Source organism: Canis aureus, chromosome 36 (genome assembly GCF_053574225.1).
Source record: "Canis aureus isolate CA01 chromosome 36, VMU_Caureus_v.1.0, whole genome shotgun sequence".
Lineage (NCBI taxonomy): Eukaryota > Metazoa > Chordata > Mammalia > Carnivora > Canidae > Canis > Canis aureus.
In genome coordinates, this window is record NC_135646.1 from 18673573 (window position 1) to 18692220 (window position 18648).

The following is an 18648-nucleotide window of genomic DNA, read 5'->3' on the forward strand; positions in this document are numbered from 1 at the left end:
TTCCTTATACAGTGTTAAATATTATGCAGACTTTTAATATAAATTATAAAATCATATACATAAATGCTGAAGAGAGTACAAGGATTCACACGTTCCAGCCTCCTATCTAATAGGCTGTTGTCTGGTTAGTAATTAAGTAGGGATGCAGGAGGCTAGTGGAGTTGTAACTTAAAAAAAAAAAAAAAAAAAAAAAAACAAAAAAAAAACAGCAAGAAGCAAGTATTGATGAGGATGTGGAGAAAAAGGAACCCTTGTGCACTGTTGGTGGGAACGCAAATTGATGCACAGCCATTGTGGAAAACAGTATCAAGATTCCTCAAAAAATTAAAAATAGAACTACCCTACAATCCAGGAATCACACCACAGGGGTATTTACCCAAAGAATACAAAAACACTAGTACAAAAGGATGTACGCACCCCTGTGTTTATGGGAGCATTTTTAGCATAGCCAAACTATGGAAGCAGCGCAGATGTCTATCAATAGATGAGTGGATAAGACGTGGTAGATGTAGATACAGACACAGACACACACAACTGGACTACTGTTCAGCCATAAAAAATGAAATCTTGCTATTTGCAGCAACATGGATGGAGCTAGAGAGTATTATGCTAATAAGCAAAATAAGTCAGAGAAAGACAATACCAAATGATTTCACTCACATAGGGCATTTAAGAAACAAAACAAACAAGCAAAGGAAAGAAAGAAAGAGACTCTTAGCTATAAAGAACAAACTGATGGCTACCGGAGGGGGGAGGTGATTTGGGGGGGAGAGGTGAAAGAGGTGAGGGGATTAAGGAGTGCACTTACCATGATGAGCACTGAGTAATGTATAGAATTATTAAATCACTATATTGTACACCTGAAACTAATATAACTATGTTAATTATACTGGACTTAAAAAAGACTCAGCAATTGAATGATGAAGAAAAAAACTGCATAGGTTTTATCCTGTATTTTTTGCCTGAGGATATGTCTTAATTTTATCCAAAGGAGTTTGTGGCTATTATCTCTATACTGCTTGTTGGCTGGACTTGATAAAGCAATCTAATAATACCGCCTCCACAGAGTCCTTGAATGGGACTAGCTTTAACATCTGAATCTCTACCAGATGTCAGCCATTGGACTAGGTGCTTCCTTCTGCACGGTTATTATACCTGACTTGGGGTCCAGTGACAGTAGCTCCCCCACATCCCTCACCTGGAATGCCAGGCAGATTGCAGTATATCCTCCACCATTCCCAGCAACCTTACACTCAAGTGAGAAGTGTTTTTAGGGATTCGGGTTTTGGCACCACAAAGCAGCAGCTACACCAAAGCCTGGTCTCCAGGCAAGGCAAGAACACCTCTTCAGGGTTGTCAGGTTACCAGTAATGTATATACGAACCTTTCATTGTAATTCTCAGTCACGGTGAACTGTTTAAAAAGAATCAAGATTTCCTACTGGCCCTAAGATAAGGAAAGTTTTCTAGAGGAAGGTTCAAACCATGTTTAAATGAAACAAGTTGAGTAAAAGTAACTTGTGCAGTTCTGCATAGTATCTGATCTTGTGTAAAAGAGCTCTCTAAATGTACATATTCACACTGTCGGAATAACGACTTATTTAATACTATTTCTGAAAATCTGTTTTAAACAGAGTCTCAGTCAAATCATTCTAATCAATCTGACAGTGGAGTGTCTGATACTCAGCCAGCAGGACACATCCGCTCCCAGAGTATTGTGAGCTCCATCTTCTCTGAAGCCTGGAAACGTGGCACTCAGTTGGAAGAGTCCAGCAAGGTAGGTAACACACTTATGTTAACTTACATAAAAAGCCTCTGATGTTCCATGGGTTTAGTTTGTTGCTCTTTTATTCCTTTATTAGGACTCTGTCTTGGCCCTATTTTAGTATTTTTTACTTTGACTTCTCTTCAGAAAGGGATATCTGTGAACTGGCTCTAATGACCTAAGATCTCAAACTGGCAATTTAATGACTTTATCGATGACTCAGATGTTTAAGGAATAATGATTTCTTCCTTCTCACTGTTAATTAATTTGGATGGAGCAATACCATTTAGTGCCAGCATCCTAACTTTGTTTCAGAGAAACTGCTCGTGATTCAGTAATTTATTCAGACTCATTCCTTTATCTTCTTTTATGCTTTTTGGCATTTTTCTGCACAATGATGAATTTTCTCAAATTTTAGTACATGCAGAAGACTAAATTAAAATTAATCCTTTTAAAATTTTGGATCCCTGAGCTTCATATGGTAGCTTGTTCAATGACACTGAAGGACGAGTTATAATTATTGCAGAACTATTTAGAAATATAAAAGTTCTTTAGTCTGGGTGAGAGACATCGCATCAGACTGCCTCTGGAGCTCTGTGGGCAGCCCTGTGTTCTGGCTGTACTTGCCCTCTGAGCAGGAATAGCTCACCCATCACTGGGGGTCAGTGGCACAACTGGCCTGACCATTGTATTTTTACCCAATAATTATTTTTTTTTCCCCTTTGGTCTGAATCACTTACACAAGTACACTCATCAATGAGAATTAAATAGATAGTTTCCTTTAATTTATTCCTTTATTTGCATTATGTGGTATATTAACTGCCCCTCAGCAAGAGGCATCAGTAGCCCATTGTGGGGGTGGAACACTTTGTCTTAGAAATAAATACTTGAAAATTGGTCCTAATGACCTGAATTCTCAAAACACTGACAGTTTGTTGAACTCCCTTATCAGGGGCTCAGACTTTTTAAGAACTAATTCTGTCTCCCTTTCCCCACTTAATCAATTTGGATGAAACAGCCTTAGCCGGTGCTAATAACTAACTCTGTATATGTAGTTAGGCAGATTTATGCAATTTTGATATTTAAAGAAAAGTCTTCTCCCTTACTGAATTTTTAATAGTGTTAATGACCATGTACATATTAAATGAAAGGCCAAGAGAAAAGAGAAACATAAAAGCATAAAAGGTCCAAATGCTCTGTGATGAAGCAGCATAGTTGGTCTGGTAGTTTTAGAAGGAGCGTGCACCCTGCCATGCAGCAGTGATGGTCCATCTGTCTTGACCCCCACCTGTGTTTCTTTGTTACCTCAGCCTCAGGTGCCAAATGAGAAGGCCAGCACAGCTAAGGTCTGCACCCCTGCAGCAGCCAAGACAGGGTCAAGTTAAGGTCAGGGGCTGTTCTTTGGAAACATTAACCTGGGTGACTCCTGTAACCAAGTCTCGCAGACTAATGCTTTTACTTTGTGCGGTATTTAAGGAAACATGTGAGTGTCCTGATGGGTATTAGAATTCAGCCCTGTAACGAGCCTTCTAGTCTACTAACCTGAGCGTTCTTGATGCTAATTAGAGATCATTCATAGTTTGGAAACAAATGGTTTATCTTGGATCCTCACAGTTTGTTTCAAAGAACCTAAAACATGTACCTAAACTTATTAAACCAAAGGTCCTTCCTTTGTGCTTTTCAAAAATACTTGAACCACATTCATGCATGAGTGGCTCCATGACACAGGTGCCCAGATGTGCTAATTCGGGCAGTGCCAGAGGTGCCCAGAGGGGCTGGTCAGCAGGTTGTTGGCAAACTCTAGCTCTCATTTCTTGATATATTTCCTTTAGTTTTCTAAGGTTTCCTGTCATTTTCTCTTGGCTTTTTCTGTATGGCATTTTTATAATCTTTTGCTGTAATGTTTATAAAGCATTTCTTTATGTATTTTCCAGTAAAACAAATGTAAAGAATGCCCCCCCTTTACCTGCATTGCTGGACTTCTGTGCATGTTGGATGCAAGTGTCTCACACGAACACGAGTGTGTGTGTCAAGCTCATTCATTCCTGTGTGACTGTGCACGCCTGCTGAACATTCTCATACTCTCACGTGTCAGCTTGCTAGCATCAAAAAGCCATCCTCATTCCTCGGGAGGCCCTCCGCCAGCACTCCTAAACCCAGTTATGGCATCTGCTTGATGTGGATGCAGCAATGGACTGAAAGGTGAACTCGAGCCATCACATCCCCCCTGGCCACAGTCCGGGTGGGTTCAGTGTGCAGGTGTGTGAAAACAGGGCTCAGAAATCAGACCGCCCAGCACTGACCTGCAGGACATTTTTCTTAGGTTGTTAGTCAGCCTTGCCCTTTGAGAGTATTGCGGAGTGAACAAATTCCCTGTGCCCTTGTTGCCAGGGAGTCTTAATTTTCGCCTTCCTGACACCGGCCTGCTGCTGAGTCCTTTCTCGCATGTCCCAGATTCCTTGCTGTTTAGTTTTACACAGTCAAAGCTTACCTCTGTAACTGGTGTTTGTTGTGTTTTCTCTCTCCCACCCCACCTCCCTTTTATGCTCCTTTTAGGCCAGAATGGAGTCTATGAATCGACCCTACACTTCACTTGTGCCCCCTTTATCCCCACAGCCCAAACTGGTCACGCCCCACACTGCCTCACAGCCTTCCCCACCTCTACCGCCCCCGCCCCCACCACCCCCACCTCCCCCTCCCCCGCCCCCACCACCTCCCCCTCCCCTGCCCAGCCAATCTGCACCTTCTGCGGGCTCAGCAGCCCCGATGTTTGTCAAGTACAGCACAATAACCAGGCTGCAGAACGCTTCTCAGCACTCAGGACCCCTATTCAAGCCTCCTGCACCCTCAGTGATGCAGTCTCTGGCCTCCACCTCACAGTCAGGAAAGCCTCAGATCCTGGTGCCCCCCAATGGAGTCGTTCCCCCACCGCCTCCTCCACCCCCACCGCCCACCCCGGGCTCAGCTATGGCCCAGCTCAAACCAGCACCCTGCACCCCGTCCCTCCCACAGTTCAGCCCCCCACCTCCTCCACTGAAGATTCATCACGTTCAGCACACCACTCAAGTGGCTCCTCCAACGCCACCACCACCCCCTCCTGCCCCCGCGCCCCTCCCTCCCCAAGCACCCCCCAAACCCCTTGTGACTCTGCCCCCACCGACCAGCACCAAGACTGTGCCACCTGTTATGACGCAAGCTGTGCCACCCACGCCTACTCCTCCAGCCCCACCAGCAAAGAAGCAGCCAGCTTTTCCTGTTTCCCATATTCCACCCTCTCCCCCTGCTCCCCCAGGTCCGGTCCCCCCACCCACGTTACCCAAGCAGCAGAGCTTCTGTGTAAAACCACCTCCCTCTCCTCTATCTCCCGTGCCCTCCGTGCCCTCCGTTGTGAAGCAGATAGCCAGCCAGTTTCCACCCCCTCCAGCCCCTCCCCCTGGGGAGCCGCCCTTCAAGCCTCCCTCCACAAATGTGGCCCCACAGTCCCCTCCTGCTGTGAAAGCAAAACCCAAGTGGCAGCCCAGCTCTATCCCTGTCCCTTCTCCGGATTTCCCTCCTCCTCCTCCTGAGAGCAGCCTGGTGTTTCCTCCACCACCTCCTCCTCCTCCACCTCCTCCTCCGCCACCACCGCCGCCACCACCACCAGCCCCTGCCCCAGCCCCGCCGCCCCTGACAGCTACACCCACAGTTTCTCCTGCCTCGGACAAAAGTGGATCTCCAGGCAAAAAGACCAGTAAGACATCCAGCCCTGGGGCAAAGAAACCTCCCCCAACCCCACAGCGAAACTCCAGCATTAAGTCCAGCAGTTGTGCAGAGCACCCTGAGCCTAAAAGACCCTCAGTGGACAGTCTAGTGAGCAAGTTTGCGTCGCCAGCAGAACCCTCAGGGTCTCCCAGCAAAGAGACCCCACCACCTCCAGCAGCGCCCCCCAAACCTGGAAAACTCCATCTTTCTGGAGTCAACCTTCCCGGAATTCTCCAGCAAGGGTGTGTGTCGACAAAAGCGTCTGTTCTGAGTGGGCGTGGAAAGGACTCTGTGGTAGAGTTTCCTTCTCCTCCATCTGACTCTGACTTTCCACCCCCTCCACCTGAAATAGACCTTCCTCTGCCCCCCATAGAGATTCCAGCTGTGTTCTCGGGAAACACCTCGCCCAAAGTGGCAGTTGTTAATCCTCAACCACAGCCATGGTCCAAAACATCCATGAAGAAGGCGCCTCCACCCACACGCCCCAAGCGGAACGACAGCACCCGCCTCACTCAAGCGGAGATCTCGGAGCAGCCGGCAATGGCCGCAGCTGTGCCACAAGTGCCCACCTCTCCCAAATCCAGCCTTAGTGTCCAGCCTGGATTCCTAGCCGACCTCAACAGGACACTGCAACGGAAGTCCATCACTCGGCATGGCTCGCTCTCCTCCTCCCGGGTATCCAGAGCAGAACCCACAGCCACCATGGATGACATGGCGTTGCCCCCGCCCCCCCCTGAGCTGCTTTCTGATCAACAGAAAGCTAGTTACGGAGGTAGTCATATATCGGGCTATGCAACGTTGCGGAGAGGACCCCCTCCCGCTCCCCCCAAGAGAGACCAGAATACCAAGCTCTCAAGAGACTGGTAGTTGCTACCATAGGACTTTATTTTCATGGTGTCTGTAATCAGTTCTACAATCAGCTCACCTGATCACCTACGAATTCTGGTGTTCAGAGCCTCCTAGTATGATGTTTGTATTCAGGTAGTATCCAGCTATGTGTGTGTGTACATGTGCGTGGACACACAGAGCTATACATATATAGAGATAGTGTGTGTGTATATGTATATATATGTATACATATATGTTTGTGTATATGTATATATATAGCTGAGAGTGAGTCTATTTATTCCTTTTCTCTCCTAATCTGAAAACGGGCTAGTGTATTTTGGGTGGAAGAGGCATGGAAGGGGATGTGTGTCCTGTCCCTTATGATTTCTATTATCTATCATGTGGATTGGACCAAAAACTTCTAATGACTTACTTAGAAGGCATTTTGTAAGTGTCCATGTGCAGCTTCTCTGTGCATGTTGTATATTATATATTAAGGAATAGACGTATCATGTGCTGTTTCTCAGTTTGAGAAGACAACAGAATGTTTGGTGTATCGATGGGACTTTTGTGTTTGTTTTTTCCCCAGTTGGCTGACGTTCGAACTGCTTGGCTGACACTTCATCACTCATACGTGAAGGGGCACTTTAAGTCAGGAAACTGTCAGCATCGTGGGTGGGTCAGTAGCACAGTACGGGGAAGTCGTCACAGATGCTGCGTCTGTCCGTGGCGGGGCACAGAGTAAACAGGTCATGGAACTAAGGCATTCTAGCTGAGTCGTGCTGCCATGATCACACCTGTATCTAGGATGTGTTCAGTCACAGGTAAGCTCTTTGCCTGCCGTCCACGGATAATGGAGTGCTGTAATGCTGGATAATTCTTTTTGTACTGTTGGAATCTTTTTCATGAGCTTTGTGAAGCCTCATCAAGCTTGGCTTCGCGATCCTGGTTTTGATTTGTTGAAGAGAATATCTGACACAGTACCCCTGGAATGCTCCATCCCAGTATGTCTTTGGGTCACCAGTTATCTTACAGTGTGAGCTTTAGGTAGGTGTTGATAGTAGAGATCTGTAGACAATTGCTGTATCAAATATACACATCCCATGTCCGACACAGTGCTCATTACACAGAACAGAATCACCTTCTGAAATGTGTTTTTGTATGTTGCTCTAGGATGGGTGATTAGGAAAGAACAGAATTGACCCCTGTGCGGGTATCATTGTGTATGGACTGCCGTGTAGAACAAAGAATTCATTTAAGTATGGGACTGTAGGAGAGGGAGGGGAAAATGAGGTTTTTGACAATTTCATCCTTAGCTACTGGAGCACACTAGGATTCTTGCTTGCTGTAGCCTGGCTGTGGAGATTTGTCCAGGTTACCAGGTGTTCCAGTGGAGTAGTATAGTCAAGTACGTCAGTGACATTACATATTATGCATGTGCAGTTGGTAGAACATGGAATCCTGGCTCTAATGACACACTACAATTCACACTATGCTTATGCTTTTTTTCTTTTTTTTTTTTCTTTTTGGTCCTGTGAATTTTTCTTGGTATATGAGAGAAATGTGTCTCATTAGTTTATGATGATAAAGTGACCGTTAGAAATGCAACCTCAGAGCTGCTCTTAAAACAATAAAAACTAGCCATCCCAGCAGTGATAAATGAGCACATCTTGTAATGAAAGTCTCTACCTGTTGTGAATAAGGATTACCAGTGGAAACTGCAAAAATCTTGGACATTGTCCCGTAAAGAAAAAGTGAGGTCAGTGCAGTGGGGCAGAGATAAATAATTTAAGAATAAGCAAAACATGTACTAGATACACAAGGCATTCCTATAAACCCACCTCCAAAAGTACTGCATCATCGAGAATATGAAGTGGCACCACCCCCCCCCCACCCCCCCCACCCTATCTCTAGGATATTGGTCAGCAATTCAGGTGCTTTTAAAGCAATAAGAATACCATTGTGCATTTTTCAAAGCCCTGTTTCTTTAAAAGATACTTTTTGGATTTTTTCATTTGTTCTCAAAGTTCTGTGTGCTTGATATTCTTAGGCTTATGAAGTGACCTTTAACACATCTGCATTGTTAATTTAGGCATGCACAGCAATCTCCGTTGAGACGGATTGCCAAGCTCCACTGTAACTCATGAGTGACGTAGTTTCCCATGGTGTTCTTTCTGCCTACAGCTTTATATTCTAAGAATCACCCTTATTTGTTGGGTAAAGTTACTAATAGGAATCCAATGATAAAAATATTCATCACTAGGGTTTTTGTTGTGGTGATGGTCTTTATTTTATATGAAGGTGGACTTCAACTCTCCTGGAGGGGAAAACCAATAATGTTCTCTGTCTTCAGCCCTAAGATACAGCCTTGGTTTGTTCAGTGGGGGGTTCCCTAGGACTTCTTGGTTTCTGTCGGTCCCAACAGCTGTCCGAACCAATGCTTCCAATGTACCACTTTCCGGAAAGAGCAGACATCCTTTAGAATATGGCAGCAAGCAGAGAGCAGGGCCAGAGGAGGAACTATGTCATTTATACCGCAGTCCAGTGGCTTGTCTAAAACAAGCCTTTACATTTCTCCAAAGACAGAAAAGGCTATTCATCAACTTTTTCCCCCTTTGTTTTATGTGAAACGCTGAATAATTAAAAAAAAAAGACCAAAATAATACATTAGATTATGCTTCTAGCTTTTTATTCCCTAGTAGGGTGGGATTTTTGTTGGGATGTAGTTCTGTGGGGTTCTTTTCAGACTTCTCTGTTATTTTTGTAACTTCTCTCTGGTGCGTCGGTGGAGAACACCTACTGCCAGAGGACACTAGTACTGTGCCTTCTTCCTGCCTTCTGCTCAGCAGCTCTTCCAGCCCCATGTGTCTTGCTTCTGGTCAGAGAAGAAAATGTGGACAGCTGACGTGGCTGTACTGAAGAGTGAAAAGCCTGCTGTTGAGGGCAGTGCGAACAGGTGCCTATTTCAGCTAGTGACACCCTTAACCTTTACCACAGGTAATTTCAGAATCGGATCACCCTGTGTTTAAAGTTTTGGCACCAACTCTGAAGGGCACAGAACCTATTTGGTTAATAAAACAACGGACACTAGGTTCTAGATAAAAAATATGAATGCTAGACTATTCTGTAATGAAATTTTATTCATCTGGGCTTTTACTACCCAAATACATTATTTCTTCAGCTGTTATAATTTTCCCTTAAGAAAAGTATTATTACGGCTTTTATAGGTACCCACTTAACATAAATTGGGTTTTTCCAACTTCTGGGACTTCTTAAAGATTGGTGACTTAAAAATAACAGGAAATAATTTTCATCAGAAAATTTCAAAGTAATGTAGACAGGATGGTGTTTTATAGCCCTCTAATATCAAGGAGCTCCTGCCCACTGATGGCATGCTCAGCTAAGGCTGTGAACTATCTTGGAAGTCCTCTCTCTATGAAAGTTTATTTGCCACTAAAAACAATGCTGAGTTTATCAAGAAAGTTTAAACAAAATTAGATCATGAGTAATTCCCATAGAGCGATAACTAAAGATCAAGATTAAGAGAGCTCAAGCTGTGCATCCAATTAGAATTTCAGAAGCTGCTTTTCTGGGAGAATACAACTGCTAATAAACTTGTGTCAAGGGTGTAAGAATATAAAATAGCCTGGAAAAAAAGTGTCAGGTAATGGTATAGATTGGTTTTATTTGACTGTCAAGCCAACAGAACTGTTTGTCACCTTTTTTTCCTCAGCTAAAAGCAATTTGTTACAAACAGGTGATTTTAAACAAAAAACCTTTCCCTAGTTTTATGTTAATTTTTTCATATACCTTCAGAGCTAATAAATTATAACTGATACAATGTCTCAGATTTTATTCAGGTTCAGACCAGTTAAGCCTGTGTGGTCCTCCTGTTTGATTACAGGTGTAATGACTTGCTTGAAGTAAGGATAATAACCCGGATTTGTATACTAGAAGAGGTCTATTTCTAGAACTCCCTGTTAGGTTACAAGTACCTCTCAACACTTGGACTTTTGTTTTATACGCTTTACATCATTTATATAAAGTGGGTTATCCCTAACCCTGTAGGAGTATGTGATCATTCAAATTGATGTGATGAATTAGAGAGATGCGAATAAATATCCCACTAACTTTTAAGATTTGTTTTCCTTTAAAAATTCAATAGAAGAACATTTCTACACCTTTACCAGTCTGTCCCTTCCAACTGAACCAGTGCTGTGTTCTCAATGTACCATTGGAAGGTCTCTATGTAAAAGAAACCTAAAATTTAGCTGTAGAATAAATTTGCTAAATAAAAACAATATACTTGATAAACACATAAGGGAAAAAAATCTCCAATTTGTTTGCTCTTTGTTGAAGAGAAGACACTAACTGCTATAATCCCCAGTGCCTTGAACTCTTTTGGAGAAATAGCATTAAAAAAAAAAAAAAATCCAACAAGCAAACTTTGAGGTGCTAATGAGAAGGAAGAGGAGTATTTGTAGTTTGTGCAGAAATAGATAAAGTGTCTGTCTCACAAGAGATGGCTTCATCTACCTGAATGGGGTCTGGCCGCTTTCTACCAAAGACATTTAGAGAAGTGAGTCGAGTCAGGGTGATGGCAAATGCTACATATTAAAAGATGGCTAAGTTCAGAAGTGACCATGTTGATCACGGATGGCTGTTAATACCAAGCTCTCTACTGTTGAAGCCTCAACCTCTTCTTAGGCAGAACATGCTTGCAGCACTTACGGAAAGTCTTTGCATTTTGGGAACTGTCCATTGTTTGTCAGATTTATTGTAACCTAATACCAAAAACTGCCATTTTTCATGATTCCTACCTACTTCCTGTATCTTTTTTTCTACTTGTAAATAATCCCTCCCAGAAAATAAGCATTAACTGGAATGTTTCAAACAATTTTGCTTAATTTCATCATTGGCCACTAGTGAACTCCTTTTATAGAAATGTACAGTACAATATCATCAGCTTGTGCTAAATGTTGTAAAAACACTGTTTACTGTTTTAAAGGAAAATTGCACATATTTAACTGGGAATGCTCCTTTTCCCATTTCTTGAAAAATGGAGTCAAGGCTTACAGTGATACCTAGGCTGTGGGAGCTTTGCCATAAATAAATAGATACAATGTAGGAATATAGTTTTTTAAAGCATGAAAAAGAAGGCAAAAGGAACTGCATTATAAAGTACCTGATAGAGGACATTATTCAAGCGATTATGCACAGCTCAGTAAAGGTGAAGTTACAATTTTTCTTTCAGCTTTGTTGCTATTTTCTTCTGCTTAAATGTACGCTCTCATTTCATTATGTGCCTTGCTCCCTGATTGTGCAAACCTATATATAGATATATATATATATATATATATGAGAGAGATATATTCAGTACTACTGACGATGTTTTTTTGTTCTGCTGGATTAAGTTATTTTCCAAATTACCAGTTACTGTCAGTGAACTATTGTAATGGCTTAGGACAGTAGTCATACAGTCAGTGTAAATTTGTTTTCAGTTATGTGTTTTCATTATGTCAGCTTACCCAATCCTTAATAAAAAGAATACATAGATTTCATTTAAACACGGGGACTGGACTTTGTTTGTGGATCAGCATCATTAAGAACTTGGTTTTGCTGTTTATGTTGGGGCGTCCAATAAGGTGTGCGGTAAGAACAAATATTTAAGATATTTTTTTCCTTTAAACAAAGTACAACCATATCCAAAAAAGATGCTTTTTTGCTTTGAAGCTTTGGTATCACAATTATGGGTTGGTCTGCTGCCATGTCAAGGTATGTGTAAATGTGGGTTTTTTAAGAATTATTTATTCATGAGAGAGGGAGAAGCAGGCTCCATGCAGGGAGCCCAACGTGGGACTTGATCTGGGACCCCAGGATCACACCCTGGGCCAAAGGCTGACGCTCCACCAGCTGTATGTCCCTAAATGTGTATTTATAATGTAGTCACAAATCACTATCATTTGCCAAACTACAGCAAAAAAAAAAAACCCAACACTTTCCTTTTTGTATTAAAGTTTGTATTAAAGGAATTGTATTTAGGGGCAAGTGATCAGAAAACCCTCATGTTAAGTTACAGCAACAGGGAAGGATTTTTCTCTAGTACACTTCGACTTACCACCTTAGTAACCTCTTTGAAAACATTCACAAGACATTTGGACATACTTTGTAGAATTTTATTTAGGTCAAGTTCTTAGTACACAGCAACAATTTCAAATCACAATTTTGAAATTAAAAAGTGAATATTCCCCCATTCATCTGGAGGTGGCTTAATGGCACACACGAGAAACATTACTGGCAATAGACTGCTCCCTCAAGTTTTCCTGCATGATTTCTACTCAACTCCGAACACCAACCCTCCCTGCAGGAGCTTAAAAATACAACTGGCCAGATCACAAATTGTTTAACATTCTTTTTTGTAAACTATTTTAAGAAAAAAGATGCATGGACACAAAATATGAAAAACTGCTTTTCCATAGAGTTCTGAAGTTGCAAAAGACATTTTCACCATAATGTGAAAATAAGCTTTTTGTTTTCGTGTTTTACAAAAAAAAAAAAAAAAAGATACTTTGCAAGGATCACTTATACACAGCTAGGCCCTATCGTTTCATTTGTCAATTTTTTTTTTAAGAATTATGACATTCTCAGTAAGAAACAGGACCAAAGATCAGCATGAAGTAAACGTAAGGTTATGAGCACAACGCCTCCGTTTAAGAACTGTTTTATAAATAAGGCTCTCTCAGATAAGGCTGTTTGCTGTGCTCCTGCCAGTGCTGAAATCAGGTTACCTATTTTTGCTACATAGTACTGAGTGTAGTAGTAGAGGGGTTAACACGAAGATTATTTTCACTAATTAAGGTTGCGCTGAGTACACTCCTTTTAAACAGTTTGAATACTGATGGTATTTATTGGAACAGCATATCTTTTCAAGTATCTTCCTGAAGACATCAAGTAGCACTCGTAATTTTTAAAGAAACATACAGCACATTCAGTTAAGACAGCTGTAGAAAGCACAGGCATGAGTCAGGAACTCTACCGTTGTTAACCAGCTGTTATCTGAAATGAAACATCTAACCTTATCAGTTAAAATGAAAATGAACTAGAATTTTTAAAATCTCAGCTAGCTCTAAAATTCTATGATTCTAAGTATATCATGTGAGGGAAATCATCACCTTAACACCAGTCAGGAGTTCCTGGCCAAAGAAGTTCAGAAGTGAACAGATGGGAAGTGATTCAGATCCCCATTCTTTTCGAAGACTTGGCAGTCACCTGCCAATTCCTCCATCAAACCCTTAGTGGCCTTCAGGACATGTCATGCTCTCTCCACCAGGAGAAAAGGTAATAAAAAATAAAAAATAAAGGAACAGTTCTTAATGCAGAAAGGTACCTGCTAAAAGAAAATGAACACAAAAGGATAAAAGCAAACTACTATCATTTTGATGCCTCTCAGGCAGAAAAATCCTAAGTATTCCTCTGTCATCAACATAAGACTGTTGGGGAGCACAGCTCCATCACAGACCTCATTGTAGAGATGCATGAACCTCTAGCTGGGTAATAAACAGCAGCAGGAGGAGGAAAAGAAGGGGAGGGATGAGAATGTCTCACCTAGTGATGTTTAGAAACACAGCAAAAGTAGCAGGCAGGCCCTTGCCAACCCTAAGATGGGAACAGCAGGTGCCCCTGAGGGAGATAGAAAGCAAGGAGCCAAACAATACTGAACAAGACATCTTAAAAGATTCATATTTATTCCAAATACAACAGGCTGAATCTCTCAGGTCTAGATCTTCACACTATATTGGTTTTTGATTTATTGCCTTGGCCATAAGGTCAACAAGGAAGTATATTTTCATTCATTTCCCTATGGCCTTTAAAACAGTAGTACCAAAGCGGCAGGGGGCAGGGGGGCCTCTTAAGTCACTTTTTTAAGGAAAAAAAGAAGCACTTCAGAAGGAAAAAAAAATCCCTCTCCCATTAGAGTCCCTCTATCCCGTTAAAACGGTTGCTTACTAGTCAGCAGATTTTAGACTTGGATCATCTTTGCCACAATATTACGTATCCTGTAAGATTTCTGCATTCATTTCGAATTCCTACTACCAACCATCCTGTAGTTCATAAAAAGATAAATGGGGGGAACTTACAATAAATCAAGAAATACTACCTTCACAGACTATTAATAGCATGCAATCTATGAAATATTACATACATTAAAAGTCTCCAATTACTGTAGGCCTGGCCAGTCATCATTACATAGCATCCTTCCAAGACAATATATAGAATTCAAAACTGTACAGAAATTTAAAATATGCAGAAAACCAACAGGTGTTTTAAAAACAATTGTATACGTTAGTACTAAATAATATAGAAAAAGTCCACTGCCCCGTGGATCCCCCTCCACCGCAGGCCTTCCCTGTGAAGGGCTGCGTCAGTGTCTGCTGCATGCCACGATCCAGCAGGCGTCCAACAGGCAAGCTGACCACCACCAACTTTTTTGCACAATTATCTTCCCTGCTTCTGTAGGTGTGAGCTGTGAGAACTATACTGGATTTCAAAATACCCTCTTGCCTAAAAAATCCACTAAGCTTTCTCAGCACAAAGCTATTTAAGTAAAAACTGGAACATATCTAATTTTAAAACAGTTTTCCTAGTTCTATGCCAACGCTAAGATGACTTTGACCTCTCCAGGCAGGTGGTCCTGGTAGTAAGGAACCTGAAGCTCAGAGGACATTCAGGGCCATCGCTTTAAAGGAAAACAGGGCATAAAGAATGTCAAGATGACCTGACAAAAGCATGAAGTGGAGGCAAGTTAATGAAAGCTAAATTCAAAGTGTTGAAGAAATCTAAAAGCAAAACAGCTAACTTGTTTGTGGGGAAACTTCTGCAATTTTGAAACAAAGTCTTGATAAGGGAACTCTATAGCTGGGTCTCAGTTAAATGGTGATGAAGTTTTGTGCGCAGATAACAGATTCACAAGTGTAATATTAACTTTTGCTTACACCATCTGAATTCCCTCATACACCAGTGCACTTGTTCATTTTTCAATCAAATTCCTCTACCTACACTATCCTTTTCAAGGCCTTCAGATTTGAAATAAGTGCAGTGATTGCCTCTCCCCCTTTCACCCAGAACTGGGAAATTACCTGGCAAAGGGCTCTTCTGGTCAAGCCCCTGGAACTGGGACAAACCCATGGAGCTGGGTCCTCCCCATAGTATCCAGCTGCTGAGCAGCAAAGCCCTCCTGGACCTTTTCAGGTCTTAAACTGATTAAAGAAGTGGTGACTAAAGCCGTCTACCTTACAAACTTCACTGAATGTGAAGCTGTAACTTGTACAGACAAAAAAATATTTATCATTGTTTTGCTCAAAGTTATCTTAATTTTTATCTATGTAACTGGGTAAGTATTTGGCCTCATACTTCTTATCCCACTAGTCTTCGTCTGAGATAAAAGGTTCAAATTCTTGCCAAGAGCAGCAACTTCAAAAGCCAATCATAAAACTGGGAGAGTATTTACCTTTCCTAGAACTAAGTGAGCAAACTCAGTAGCAGCTAACACTGGCCATTAACAACATTCAGAGAGCATAGGAGCAAGCCTTTGATTCCCAGTGACTGTCAAGAGACCTGAAAAGAACTGCTATTTTTCAAAAGAATGTTTTCCTAAATAGTGAAAGAAGTAAAAAAAATAGCTGGTCTGACCTCCTAGATTCCTGGAAACCGTGCCTAAGGCAACAGTCTAGGAAGCCTACTAAGCAGAACATTTCCTCCAGTTCAGTCTCTTCAGAACCTCAGGAAGCTCACATCTTGCCTCAATGCCTACTTCAGTGTGTGAACCAAGCTACCACACGCCACACGTCTGGGTCCACAAGCCATCCCTGGCAGTGTAGTCTCATGCAGCAGCAACACAGTAAAATCAAACCAGCAATTGTTAATCACCCTCAGAATATTTGGGGACTCATTTCATCATCCTCAATCTACAAACTGAAAAACATGAAGTCAATGCAAGTCTGCAGCATTAACTCACTTGGTGCACTCAAGTGCTGAGAGAATGCAGAATTTACAGTGTTAAGAGGAAATAAGCCATCGAAATGGTTATCAAAACGGTTAAGTAGGATATTTAAATACTAGTTCGCTCCTCCTCATACAAGTAGAAGAAAGTGTGGGGCTAGGGTACGGCACCAGGCTGCAAGGCTGACCCTTTAGCACAGGCACTGAGAACACCCAATGCCACAGATTCTGCAGGAGGAGAAATCCCAAGGGTGTACAGTATTCCTGAGAAAGATCCCAGATTTTCTGAATCAGTCTTAACCTGATTTGTTTTACAGGGTTATATGCTGTTTTACCTCTGACATATTTAGAAATGGTCTATTTTAATCCAGACAGCTCAGCATAGTACAAATAACGGCAGAAAGATCCATTTGTTCAGATTCAGCTTGCTTTTTTAATACTGGGGAATAAACCAAAAAAACATAAATAGTTTGTGTCATTTGTATCCTTCCTTCATTTCATTGGAGGGGAATCCCCAGGGCCTTTGATAATCTGGGAAGACCTGACTATTCCTGTGAGGGGACACAGCGCTGCTGAGCTTTACTCAGAATAATGCATGATAGACTCAACATAATTGCCAGGAAAGAGCCCAGTCACTCCATTCATAACTCCCTCATACCAACCATCATCATTCTTCTTGATGACATAAATAATGGCTCCTTCCTGAAACGACAGCTCATCTTCTTTGTCTTTTGTATAATCGTAAATTGCCACAACTGGAGGGGGGAAAAAACAAGACAAAAACAAAACCAGGATGTGAAAAGAATAACATCCCCCAGAAAGACAGAAATAAATGAATGTCCATCCTTTCCCAACTTATGCAGCACTTCAGTGAGTTTCTAAACACAGACTAAAGAAAAATTTTTTTCTAATACCCATTATATACAATAGAATCCCATCTTGGAGAGGTTAGGTTCAAAACAGTATAAATGGCAAAAAAAAAAAAAAAAAAAAAAAATTCACATTTAGTCAGACTTACCCTTCAAGCACCTACAGGAAAATACCTTACTGAAGAAAGATGCACAATCCCAGAACTGGGAAAGATGGCTGCTACTTCAGTTGAGTTTGTGTTGAAGCACCGTGTTGTATAAAAATATGTATCTTTAAACATGAGAAGTATACTAGTGCAGTGAGGTGCACCATAAAAGGCAAATGAGAGAAAATAAGGGAATAGTAGATTTACATCCACTCAAATTTTCTAAAGCCTGTGCCTATTCATGAAGTAGAATAAGTGGTGAAACTCCCACAAGTTTTTTGTGTGTCAACGATGGGGATTTGATATATATATTTTTCCAAAACGCACGCTGCGTTGTGCCAATTTAATATATCCACAATGACAAGCCAAAAATTTTAAGAAAACAAAGACACCTGTAAGCTCTCCTGTTATTTTCACTGTTTAAATAACTTGGTAATTGGGGGCTTTCAACAATACCTGAGATAATCTCTGGTTGCTAATTATTAGACCTCTACAGTTTAGTTAAATTGGGATACCTTATAACTTGCTCAACTCCACAGGAAGATTAAATAAAAGGATCCTCTGTACCTTTATTATACCACTCAGATCTTTATTCAATAAAATCTCCATCTAGCCATCAATCTGATAAGTATACACTAACACTGTTAGTTTCTCATGTAAACTTAATCCTCACATAAATAAGAAAACAAAATTACAACAAGGACTTAACAGTGTAGCACAACTTGCCCTAGTTAATGGTTTCTGGCATGCTTTAGTAAAAATTAAAGGGCTTTTTTTTTTTTTTAAAGATTTTATTTATTAATGAAAGAGAGAGAGAGGCAGAGACACAAGCAGAGGGAGAAGCAGGCTCCATGCAGGGAGCCTAATGCGGGACTCGATCCTAGGACCCCAGGATCATGCCCTGAGATAAAGGCAGACGCTCAACTGCTGAGCCACTCAGGCATCCCCCACTCTTGCTTTTAACAAAATTTAACAAGTATTATACTGGAGTTACCAACGGACACATGATCAAACATAATTTTTCAAGACCGAACATTATTTGATTTTGGGCAGATAATGCTAAAGGAGTTTTAAAAATTGAGTGACAGTGCCACATGAAGAATGTGAACAAGATTTTCAACACCACTACCTCAGCTGAGGCCCTCATCTCTTGCTGAGGGAGCTATCCAACCTGGTCTTCCCAATTCCTATTTTTCTTACTGCCTACTCTACACTATTACCAGGTTACCTTAAAAAAAAAAAAAAAAAAAAAAGCTAAAATATAAGTTCATGGGAACTTACTATTAACCTGCTTAAAAATC

General features: G+C 41.5%; 2 protein-coding genes across 58 annotated transcripts in view; one reads left to right on the forward strand and one right to left on the reverse strand.

Moving 5' to 3' along the window:
- RAPH1 (Ras association (RalGDS/AF-6) and pleckstrin homology domains 1) overlaps window positions 1-11900 on the forward strand; it is a 95529-nt gene extending 83629 nt beyond the window's left edge. For 6 of the 8 annotated variants that reach the window (XM_077885144.1, XM_077885143.1, XM_077885146.1 and 3 more), the window contains 2 exons: window positions 1634-1776; window positions 4321-11900. In XM_077885144.1, the coding sequence (XP_077741270.1) occupies window positions 1634-1776; window positions 4321-6372 (2195 nt within the window). In that variant the 3' untranslated portion in view covers window positions 6373-11900. The other 2 variants (XM_077885149.1, XM_077885150.1) reach the window with 2 other exon arrangements.
- ABI2 (abl interactor 2) overlaps window positions 8619-18648 on the reverse strand; it is a 119593-nt gene continuing 109563 nt past the window's right edge. For 20 of the 50 annotated variants that reach the window (XM_077885174.1, XM_077885162.1, XM_077885161.1 and 17 more), the window contains 2 exons: window positions 16995-17087; window positions 8619-9208 (listed from right to left, as the gene is read on the reverse strand). In XM_077885174.1, the coding sequence (XP_077741300.1) occupies window positions 9006-9208; window positions 16995-17087 (296 nt within the window). In that variant the 3' untranslated portion in view covers window positions 8619-9005. Of the gene's footprint in view, window positions 9249-10344; window positions 11662-12495; window positions 17088-18648 lie in introns of those variants that run through there. The other 30 variants (XM_077885187.1, XM_077885189.1, XM_077885178.1 and 27 more) reach the window with 6 other exon arrangements.